Below are 11,928 nucleotides of genomic sequence, written 5' to 3' on the forward strand. Positions count from 1 at the left end.
GATGTGGTGTGGGAATGGAGTCAATGGAATTGTAATAGATAAGTATGATATCGGGGGTGGGAGGGCAGTAGATGGGGGAGGGGGATTGTTTCTGTGTGAAGGGTGAAAAGGACAACTGTTGCATTGTTTTGTACACCTGAAACTAACAATAATAAATAAATAAATAAATAATGAATAGAAATCAGAGCTTTTAACCCCACCATGCTGCTCATCGGTACATGTCACCCGGGGGAATTCAGTTTACTCTCTCAAGTTTTAACTTCATCCATCCAATGGAGTTAATAATATTGGGGCCAAGGAAACTTTCCCCTTACTCCTTTAGTTCTTCTGGCTGTTTGAATAATTTGGATGACATAGAGCAGATTAGCAGGATAAAATAAAAATTTAATATGTATGCATGGGAATTCACATAAGCAAGAAAATCACAGACAATGAGGTGAAATGAGGTATATATGTCATTTTGGACTAAGGAGGAGGAAGTAAGCGACTCACAGGTGGATGAGAAAGAGCAAACATTTTGTAAACAAATTCTTGCAGGGCCATCCGGAAACAGTGGGACACAAAGGGACATCTAATGCTAACAGATTTTTGCTTGGATCCTTCCAGCCTGCCACACTTGCTATAAGTTCTAAGATGAATAATACTAAAGTTCCCTCCCTGAAGCAGGTTTTTCTATCTGAATCTCTTTGGGCAGGTAGAGAGGCTGTAAACAAACTTCTTGAGTTTGTTGAGATTTAATTGTTTTCAGCTTGAAATAATCGGCTTGCCAGGATGCCACACTGTGGATCATTCGCTTCCAACCCCTACGGTGGCAATAGTTTTGCCTACTGTCCACAGTTGTTTTGAAGATGAAATGAAATATGTGTGTACGAGAAAGAGCAAAGACATTGGGATTCAGTAGATTGAACTAACTCCATATTGGACGTCATGATAGTTCCCTAAACTTTGGTTTCTTAAATGATAAAAAACAGATATACCAAAATCTAATTCAGAAGATTATTATGAGAAGTTTAAGAACCAGGTGGAAAGGACCTGGTACAGCGCTTAGCATTGAGCCCTCAAAATGGTAGCTCTACTCATCATTTCCTCATCAACAAGCGAGTTTGGAATTTTTAAGGAAAAAAAAAAACTTAGCTCAAAACTCAGCTCTGCCCATTACATTTTGTGAAACATCAGATAAGTCCTTTTCTTCTTTTTTTAAAACCTGTATAATGTATATAATAATACAAACTGAGTCTTCAGGTGTTTGCTAGACGAAATGAGAGCATACAGGTGAAAACACCTAGCATAAACCTGGCACATAGGTGGCTCAATAAATGTGTATTGAATCTGAATTTAGTCTATACCTCATCTAAATTGCAAGTATTAATGTCTTTATTCATCCATATACAGGACACCCCAAGTTAGATACATTTCTGATTTTACATGTTTCAAATTACTTGGTCTTAAAGAAGTTATTCATTTTTTTCTGTAGTCCATGTTCAAAGCCAGGTACTTGCAAAAAGTGGCTCTGTATTTGAGCCTCATATCTTTATGCAAGTTAATAAAGAGGCCAGGAACGTTTTGCAGGTTTCAGAAATCTGGTGGCTGTTTCTTTAACTCTGCAACTTAGACAGAAGACTTCTGTTTCTTTATGAGCGCACTACAGTGAATATTTTGTCTAGCTGCAGGGGAAAAGCTTTGTCCTGGACTTTGCAGACAATAGCCTTAAAAGTAAAATGGTCTGCTTTTGGTGCCGCGAGGTTCAGGGGCCCATTGTTAGCGCACAATGGATTTCTATGGCTGCATTCCTGCTTTGCAAAGGTTTGTTAGCTTTTAATGACTGACAGTACTCTATTGCAAATACCATAGTGGCTGTGCCCTGTTTACATGCTTCTCAAGAATTTTTGTAGAGTGCTAGAAAAAAGAAACAGTAGTGTTTGTTTGACCTACTCTGATAAGGTTTAAAAAATAATTTCACTCATGAAGTGTTTACTGGGAATGTAGAAACAGTGGAAATCCTTGCAGAAGTAAAGTTACCTTGAAAGCCTCTGTAAACAGAAATATTGATTGTTGTATAAGAATATAGTCAATCCACGTTATTATTCATAGAATTGTCACCACCATGTTGAAAACAATACGGTATAAAAATAGGGATCATTTTAAGAAAAAGTTAATTATTTAGGCTCTTTTTTTCCTAAAATGTGAAAAAATGGAGATACATATTTTGTTACCATGGGAAAAGAACCACATTTCACACATTCCATAGGCAAATGGGTACACAGTAGTTGTGGTGTGTGAGTGTGTGTGTGTGTGTGTGTGTGTGTGTTTGCACCACACACACAGACTATGTAAAGCAGTAATCATTCATAGTTTTTGTAGGTTTTTTTCACCATTTTATTTTCTACAAGTTTTGACATGTGAAAACAAAGCAGTCCACATTGTTACAGTTATTTCAAGGAAAATTTCACCTTCACTTTATTGAAACACTCCACACCAGCTTTGTGACTCTGATGGCTAATGGCTGTTAAGATTGAGACCTAAGAAAAATAGGTAGTAGCATAAGCTAAAGATGAGGGTGAAGATGCCTTAAAATGCATTTTATGTGGGGAAAATTAACCAGTTTCTGATAATCTTATGGTCTCTAGGCCAGACGGTCCCTTTGATAAGTTAACATGTACTCCCTTTATGCTCCTAGTAGGGGGTAGACAAATGTCTGAACAAACACAAATACACATAAACATCAATGTGGAGAATGGCAGTGTATGTCTTAGATCCAGATAATAAGTGTGGGTATTGTTATTTAGATGGAGCATACTGGGACACTTATCTTTTAGTACACTCCATTTTCTAACTGAATGCAATGCTAATCGTGGTATTGAAAGCCATTGTAATTGTGGCCCATCTAAATGCTGACAAGAATATACAATTACATTGTTTGGAACCCAGTTTAATGTTGGGGAGTTTTATTAGCATTTATATTTACTTATACATGAAAATCCAAACACAAAAGGAGAGGGCAAAACCATGGGATCTATAGAAACAAATATCAAACTGAAGCATAACTTTGCTCTCTAAAATGTGTACCCTGTCCCAATACAGGGCATTTTAAAATAGTGTGATACAAATCAGAAATAAGCAAATAATAGGTTTCCATTATAGGCATTACTTACTAAATCTAGATTTTTACAATCTTTGTAAAGCTTCTTTCATACCAACTTTTTTTTTTTTTTTAATGTTCGCCGTACTGGCAAATCTTACCACAGTGTGCTTACCACCACACAATGTTAAACACATATTATAAAGTAGATGTAATTGTAAACACACAGAGGGATATAATTACATGTAGCAGATTTAAGAGCTAATTCTTTGCCTTTTTTTGCTCTACATTTTATCAACATAATTATTTTTTGACTGCAGACTAACACCCTGAAATTGACAAGCATCCATTATAGCAGGAATGTATTCACCAAATTGAAAAACAATGAACTGCAGGTTTATACGTACCCATTGTCATAAAGAATTAGAACGGCTTTGTTCCACAAGAGGAAAAAGCTAATGATTTTGAAACAGCAGGTGACAAAACACATTCTTTTTTCCCTCCCCTGTTATCAGTTTGTTGATGAAGTCATTATGAACTGGAGCAGGGATAGGGATAGCCTTATTTTTAGCAGATAGACTTTTAATGAGCTCCATTGTAAAGATAGTCATGTTGATTTGCTTTCTTTTTTTTTTTTTTCTTTACTTAGAAACCCCCAGTATTGAAAAGCTACTCTCAAAGGACTGGAAAGACAAGCTTCTTGCAATGGGATCAGGGAACTTTGGTGAAATAAAAGGTAATACGTTTGCAATTATTTCGATCCAAAATGTACCAAAATGAAGTTAATATTTAGGAATATGAATGGTGATGAAGTACTTCTGTCCCCACCTCCTTCTGCTTTGTAAATTCTCTGTCTTTGGTGTTTCTTCTTTCTAGCTTGAAAGTGGATGTATCAGGGTTCTTTTTTTCTCTCTTTGTGGCTTATGGGATAAGTGGCATATTGTTTTAATAGAATAACTCCACTATATCTTTAATGGGCTTTGGATTTTGTTATTTTAAAAAATTGAAACAATTTACTTTATAATTAGGAATGTTTCTACAGCAGGGTTCAAAACTGCCTATTATGAGATGAATTTACATATTATGCATATTAGAAGTATAAATGTACATAATCTACATTTAAAGCCAAAAATGATGAATGGCGAAAGCTTACTAAAAGGTTGCTTTGCACAAGAAGGACAACATTTCTGTTTTGTTTTGTTTTTTCCTTGAGTCAGAAATTACATACAACGAAGAGGAAAATTCTATATGGACTTCAGATAATACTGAATATTCATATCTTAATAAACTTTTACTAATAACAAGGGGAGATTTAATTTCTCATATTAAAAAATAGAATCAAATAAGCCTTTCAAATTAATTGAAAAGTATGATTTCTCAGAGAATAGTAGGCAATCTATGGTTTTCTATTTGTTGCCAATAGAACACTTTTGATTCTGAGTTCAAAAGGATTATTCTTTTAGAAAACAATACTTATTCATCAATATGAAAATATTTAGTTATCTATTACTCTGCATATTTTGTGACAGAGGCTGAATAGCTATCTAAAATATCACCAGGTTTATATTAATATACATGTAGAAATATGTGTATAAATAACTTATGTGTGTACGTGCATGAGTCCTCCCAATGAGAGAGGCAGTTGTCTCTCTCAAGGCTCTAGTACTACACCAGAGGATTTTGGAGAAAGCCAAAGCATAGATTGGTCTTATCAAATGTTTGACCTACCATGACACTAACATCTCAGGAATTTAAAACTTCCAGAAAACGTTTGACTGAATATTTCACTTTTCATCCATGTATTTGGAGTTTGCAAATATTCATTCAGGCTCTGATTGAGTGTGAATGGATAGGTGCGAATCAACAAATTCAGGAACCCAAACCTATAATGGAACCACATTTAAACAATTAATGATATGCCTTAAAGAGCTTGGAGACAAAGTTGAAATACAACAGAGACGTTTCTTTTTCTGAGGCAGCAGATCCCTGATTTCCGTTTGTTGGATTTTAACCCATTTGTACCTGAGGTGTAGGCTGTATTCTCCAAGGTTCTTTATTCTCCCCTGACCTAGGTAATAACTGAGAGAAGAGCAGAGGAGACCGCCTGTTCCAAATCTTGTGATCTTATTCCATTGGAGGTCACACGTTTTTCCCTCCCTTGTTTTCCTGACAAGTCCGACTTAAAGGCAGCCCCAGCAGTAATGATAAGCGTAGAGGAGAGAAGCTCAGCTGTTCTTTCAGGCTTGCCTTTGGGGTTAGCTCGGGAAGCTATCGTACAGTCACAAAAGAAGTTTCTGTCTTTAATTCTGAGTTTTTTGAGCTTCACATTCAGAGCACAAGTTTCGTTATTGTCCTCCAGTTCTGTTCAAAAAGCTGTTTCTGATGCATGTAAAAGCACTGTAGATCTTTCTTCGGTTGGGGGTGTGTGATTATTAGGTGCTTGGATCAGGTTTGGCAGAAGACTGGGAAAACTGCGCCGGGGTTACTTTTCCTGCTGACTGCCTGTGACAGTTGCAATTACTATCCATTGTTCATAGGTGGCTAGAAAGTGAAGAGGATACAATAGTGTGTTGCCCTCTGGGGGTAAATAAATTTGACTTAATGGTTCTTGGGGGTCAGACACAATGATTAGCAGCGCCCCGGAATGTGGTTTTCATGCCACCTCAGAAATTAGGCGAGAACAATGGCTTAGCTGTTTGGCAGCTGTTTATTTATGAGGCAAATAAACGTGAAAGTCTCATGGACGGGTACACTGTTTTTGATCAGGGTAGGGAAGGATGACCATGAGCTTTTTTTTGTTTGTTTTTCATCTGAAAAGATGAACGCATTCCTTTCTTAGGTGATTTATTAATGATACTTTAGAATAATGTATTTGAATGGAATCTTTGCATATATTAGGATGTGTAGAGCCAGAGTATTTACTGAATCTTCTTGCAGATTGAAACTTTTCTCCTCCATTCACACTGGTCAGTTTTCATTTAACTTTTAATGAGTTCCAGGAAAGAGCGAGTGAGTGAATATGTGTGTGTGTGTGTGTGTGTGTGTGTGTGTGTGTGTGTGTGTGTACGCACCTATTCTCAAATATCTAAGACTATAGCCAAGTGAAGACAGAGCCCTGTTGCTAAGTGCTGGCTTCAAGTTCCTGTGAGTGAATTATGTTCAGGGCATTTGGACAAAAATTAAAATTATAGTTTGGCAAAGTTCAGAGAAGTATTCTTGCTATTGCTATTTAAAAAGTAAAACTTAAAAACTTTTTAAAGTGAGAGAAATAAATAGCATTTCAGTTTGGATAGTTTAGCTATCCCTAAATTGTTGTCATACTCACTTAAAGTCAATCTCATTTTTTTTAAGAAACAATGTGAGTTTGCAAAGGTCACCACGTCTAAGAGCATAAAATTAATTTTTCCTGTTAAATTATTTTGCCTGTTAGAATTTAAACCATTTTATGGTCTGGTACTTTGGAAATGTGAAGTAATTAGATTTTTAAGTTACATTAGAAACAACCCTCTAAAGAAGACACTGCAAAGACACTTTGCACAAAGGTACAATTTGACTAAAAAGCTCTGCTGACCGCAAACAGTCAGTATGTGTTATAAATCTGGAGAAATTATTTATTTCTTCTTCTCTAATCAGCCATATGGTGTAACTGGCCAGTTTACAGATTTTTGCCCTTATCTATAGCAGAAGCACTGAATGCAGGTTGTGTGAAAGATGAAGAAATACCTTTTATAACCTCAGCGTTATTGAGAAGGAGGAAAAAAACAATGCCAGCATTCCAGCTGGCAACCAATGGTGTCACACGTTGTTTCAGCTAGCATGAAATTCCACCGCGCCAAAGGTCATTGCATTGGTACTTCACTGGAGGACCGTGTCTGGGATCCATGGTGGATTTGACTTATCTAAACAGATCATTTTTTTTCAATAAAGTCATTGAAAAAAATTGTGTTTTCCTGACTTACATTTATTCGTAGAATTATAACAGAAATATCGGCCTGTGAAATTCTCTCAGCTATTTCTACCTTGGTGAGGTTATAAAAGAAGGGCATTGTTTGAAAGGTTTTCTGGCTAGGTCACTCAGAAACGCCTAGATCAGTTTCTCCACCTGACTTCTTTGAAGAATTCTTTAGAGCCTGGTTTCTTTCCCATCGGTATGCCTGGTAGACAGACCCCTCTCACCCTGTTCACAATGAATTAATTTAGGTCGGCAGAGCGTTTAATCTGGTTTTAAGGATTGCCAGCTGCAGTTAGTGTAATAAAAATTGGCTGTTTCTGAAAGCTATAATTTTGTTTTTTCTAGAAGTTGGGACATAAAGGCAAACATGGAGCAGCTCTATAATGCCAATAATGGATTCAAGGAAAGACTCCATTCAGCAATACTGTAGCCTTTCAGAACTCATGAATGAAAGACATCTTATGTGGATTCAACATGTAGATTAAAGTAGATCCTCTCTTATGTGACATAACGTTTTGAGATAAAAGAGATACGTAGATTCAGTATGTGGCTTGAAAGAGATAATTCTGTTTAAATAGCATTAGTCCATTTGAAAACAAGCAGACTTGAATAAGAATCAGATCTCAGGTAATCTGAGGGGGGTGTCTGTCTTCCTCCCTTGTTGGATAAAAGGGCCACTGAAAGAAGCGATAGTTGTAAATTTAGACTAACTTAAGTTAGTTTTTATTCATTTATTGAACAAATACTGCTATCTGGATGGACCTGTGTTTGATTGATTATCGCCTCCATTTAAATGTGAACTTTATGAAGCAGACATTCTTGTCTGGCTTACACACCGTAGCATCCCCAACACCTAGAATGGTGTGAGGCACATAGGAGGAACTCTTCTGTGGATATATGCTGAGTGAATGGAAGAAAAGAGCCAGTCATTTGAGGTAGTGCTTAATTGGGGATGATTTTGTCCTGCCAGGTGAAATTTGGCAATGCCTGGAGACATTTTAGCATGTTATAACTAGGTGGGGAGGACTATCAGCATGTAGCCAGTGACACTAAACAACACAGTTCCCCAGAAAAACAATTGTATCTAAAAGTCAATGGTACCAAAGTTAGGAAACCCTGATCTAGAGGAAGAGTTTTCCAGGGGGAAATATTGGTGTACAAAGGCCCTAAGTAGGAGCAAGCTTGCATATTGGTTTTAGACGAATTCAAAGAAGGCCATTTGACGGAAGTGTTCTGGCGAAAGATAAAGTGAGGAGAAGGCGATGATACCAAAAGGGGTTGAGGGTCTGATCATTCAGGGCTTTGTAAGGGTAGGGAGTTTGGATCTTATTCTATATGCAGTAGGAAGCTATGAAATGGTTTTTTTATACAGGCACATGCCATGGTTTGATTTACCTTTCTAAATATCACTCTGCAGGTTTGCTTGGAAAATAGGTTTTAAATAGGGGAAGAAGTGGAAGCAGGCAAAGGAGTTATTTAGAAAACTGCTGTAGTAGTCAAGGCAAGAGATAGATGATGGTAGTCTTGATTAAGGTTTAGTACTGGAAATGATGACTCATGGACTGATTTATAATATTTTCTAGGGTTAACAGCGTTCCTAATGCATTGGATATAGAAGATGAGGCAAAAAAAGAATCCAAACAATGTATGAATGGTGATATTTTTTACTGAGATGGGGACCACTAAAGCTGGTTTCCTTCCCTCATGACTTCTGTTGCTTTATATGAAGCCATGTTCTGTCATGTGCTTTTTCTGTGGAACCTACAGAACCATAAGAATCACTCAAATGATTATCATGCCTGTAGTTACTAGGCAGTAGGAAGCACTGAAACATAGAATATATTTGTCTCTTACTTTAGTAATCATTTTTTCCAAGGGAATTGAAGCAGGACTAGCATAGATTGCAAAGCAAATAACGGAAAAAAATGAAAATAAATTATTATCAATGAAACACGCATATACACAAACTCATATCATTAGTTACCGGAATCTGATGGAGCTAGTCCATGCATACACCACTGGGTCCCCACAGTGTTACGTAATTGTATGAATCCTAAAAATTTCAATCTAAGTAAAGAAACAGGAGCTCCTCAGTAGCTCCTTTTTTTGTTTAGTGGGCCTCCGGGATTTTCCAATGATCAAATTTTCTTTCTTTCCTTTTTTTTTTTTTTTTTTTTTTTAGTCTAGGATGTCTTGTGGCCATTTCTAGTTTCTTCAATGTTCATAGATCACTTAGTGGACCCTCCCCACTCACTGGGAGATAATTATAAAGAACATGATAATTTAGAGATGAAACCATGGTGCTTACTCCTTCTCTTGGTTTAGTACTTTTATAAAAATGGGGAAAATGTCTTTTATAAAAGCTTAAGTTCTTTGGCTCAATTCTCTTGAGCCCAAACCAGAACACTTATGCAAGTGATATAAGATCAAACATGTCCCTGTTTCTCTTGGCTACATAGCATGCCTAAACTGGAGAGTGGTTTAAAGGGAAGGGACTTTATTCTTTATGCCACTCATTAAACAGTTACAGGTGACTTCCTATATGCCAGGTGCTATGGTAGGTAATGGAGATATAAAAGTTGGTAATTTACAATTGTTGCTGTCACAACTATCTCTGCTGACTTCAGGAGACAAATGTGAAAATATGATAATAGAATATAATGTTTAAGTACCACAATAAATGTATATATTATGTAGATCCCCCCGAAAGGGGAACAACTGTTATTAGTGGGAATAAGGAAAAGAATCATAAAAAACAAGACACATGAGCTGGAACATAAAGAATGAATGTTTATGTAGTTGGCACTTGTGAATGGTGGCATTTGGGAAGGATGGCAAAAAATTCAGTGTAGCTAGAATTTAGGATGCACAAAGGAAGTGGGAAGGTTGGGTTATATTTTGAAGGACCTCATTCATTCTTAAAAATGAGTTGACATTTTATTCTGCAAACAGTGAAGGTGTTTAAACAGAAGAAGCGACATGATTAGATTTGTTTTCTAAGAATATTATTTTGGTACTTATTTAGAGGATATACTTGCAGAGAGACACATTAATGACGTAAGTTAGTTCTATTAAAGTTTGCTACAATAATTCATGAAAAAGATGATGAAGAATGACAGTGGAGATGGAGAAGGGAAGTTTTCCCTAAGCACTGTACAGCAGTGTTTCTGTTATATTGTCACTTGTGTAAAGGAAATTGTTATGAGTTGAAGTGTCCTCCCAAATGTTCATATGTTGAAGTTCAAACACCTACTACCTCAGCATGTGACTGTACTTGGAGACAGAGTCTCTACAGAAGTCATTTAGTTTAAATGGGGGTCATTAGGGTTGGCTCTAATCTAATGACAGGTTTCCTTATAAGAAGAGGAAATTTGGACACAGATATGTACAAAGACAAAGTGAAGACACAGATGAAAGTTGGCCATTTGTAAGCCTAGGAGAAAGGTCTTGGATAGATCCTCTCCTTACAGCCCTCAGAAGGAACCAACCCTGAGTTTTAACAGATTTTTCTATTTAATTACATATACAGGTGGTAGATGCATTATTAAAATAGTGCTTAGTGTCTTATGTTTCAAGTGAAAATTGTCATTAAAAGTATGTTCTCTCCAACTGCTAGTACATTACCACAGGGGTCTTGTCTATATGGTGAATTTTGAAAGAACAATTAAAAGTGATAATGTGTCTGTTTCCGTGAACTGCTCACATTTCCATTGTATCAAATAAGGATTTTAGCCTGACTAAGACAATTCACTGGCATGTTTTAAACCCTTGAGCATTTATTTTAAATGACTGCTGTGACTTCTCCATATCATGGATTTAACTATAATCTTGGGTGACCACAATGTAATCTGTTAGTTTTCCAACAACATTACATTATTTCATGATAGACTAAACTTATATTCTCACACTTGAATATTTTCTCTGCTAGCTGTATTCTATTTTTGAAGAAAGTCTGAGCGGCCCATGAGCAAACAGTCAAAAACTTGATTGGCTAACAGCTGTTTTTCTCCCTTTTTAATGTAGGGTTCCTTAGTTCTGATTCTTAAAGATTCTTTTTAAAGAATCACATCACTGATAATAATACCTTGATCTCTTAATAATTATGGTTATTAAATTTTCATGTTTTTTTCTTGCTTCTTTAATTGATTAAAAAAAAACTGTGTAGGTGCTTTTTATTTTCATCAGATCCCAGTATATAACACAAAAAATAATAGCTGGTCAGCCTACAGCTTTTGATTTACTTGTAAAATAAAAGGGAAAAAAGCTATAGATTATTACTTTATAAATTTAAAAAATCAAAACATTCATTCATTCTGATATTTTGTAATGGCTAATAACCATCACTTTTTAATGTTGAGTTAAAATCTAAAAGAAGGTAAGTGTATGTGTGTTAAACCTTATATTTGAATGGTTCTCTATACAATAGAATTATTGCCATTGAAAAATCACTGTCTTCTCATTTCTTCTTTCTTGTATGTTTTATTGTCATCTTATTTTCAGGGACTCCTGAAAGCCTAGCTGAGAAGGAGCGGCAGCTCATGGGTATGATCAATCAGCTGACCAGTCTGCGAGAGCAGTTGTTGGCTGCCCACGATGAGCAGAAGAAACTGGCTGCATCGCAGATTGAGAAACAGCGCCAGCAAATGGAACTGGCCAAGCAGCAACAGGAACAGGTGAGTAAGGACTAGACACACAGATTCCTTAGGATTTGTTTTACCTGCTATTTATGTCACTGTCGGTAGGCATATGAAGAAGGTCAATTAAATCCTCTCCTTTCAGCCCCCACATAAATACAGTAAGGCAGCGGTTCTCAACCTTCCTAATGCCGTGACCCCTTAATACAGTTCCTCATGTTGTGGTGACCCCCAACCATAAAATTATTTTCGTTGCTACTCTA

The 11,928-nt window shown here is 36.4% G+C and overlaps 1 protein-coding gene across 11 annotated transcripts in view; it reads left to right on the forward strand.

The window, feature by feature from the left end:
* Positions 1–11,928, forward strand: part of SOX5 (SRY-box transcription factor 5) — a 987,332-nt gene that overhangs the window by 751,844 nt on the left and 223,560 nt on the right. For all 11 annotated transcript variants that reach the window (XM_019654616.1, XM_019654621.1, XM_019654620.1 and 8 more), the window contains 2 exons: positions 3,729–3,815; positions 11,532–11,704. In XM_019654616.1, coding sequence (XP_019510161.1) covers positions 3,729–3,815; positions 11,532–11,704 — 260 coding nt within the window. The remainder of the gene's footprint in view (positions 1–3,728; positions 3,816–11,531; positions 11,705–11,928) is intronic.

The sequence above is a fragment of the Hipposideros armiger genome, unplaced genomic scaffold, assembly GCF_001890085.2.
Source record: "Hipposideros armiger isolate ML-2016 unplaced genomic scaffold, ASM189008v1 scaffold_227, whole genome shotgun sequence".
NCBI lineage: Eukaryota > Metazoa > Chordata > Mammalia > Chiroptera > Hipposideridae > Hipposideros > Hipposideros armiger.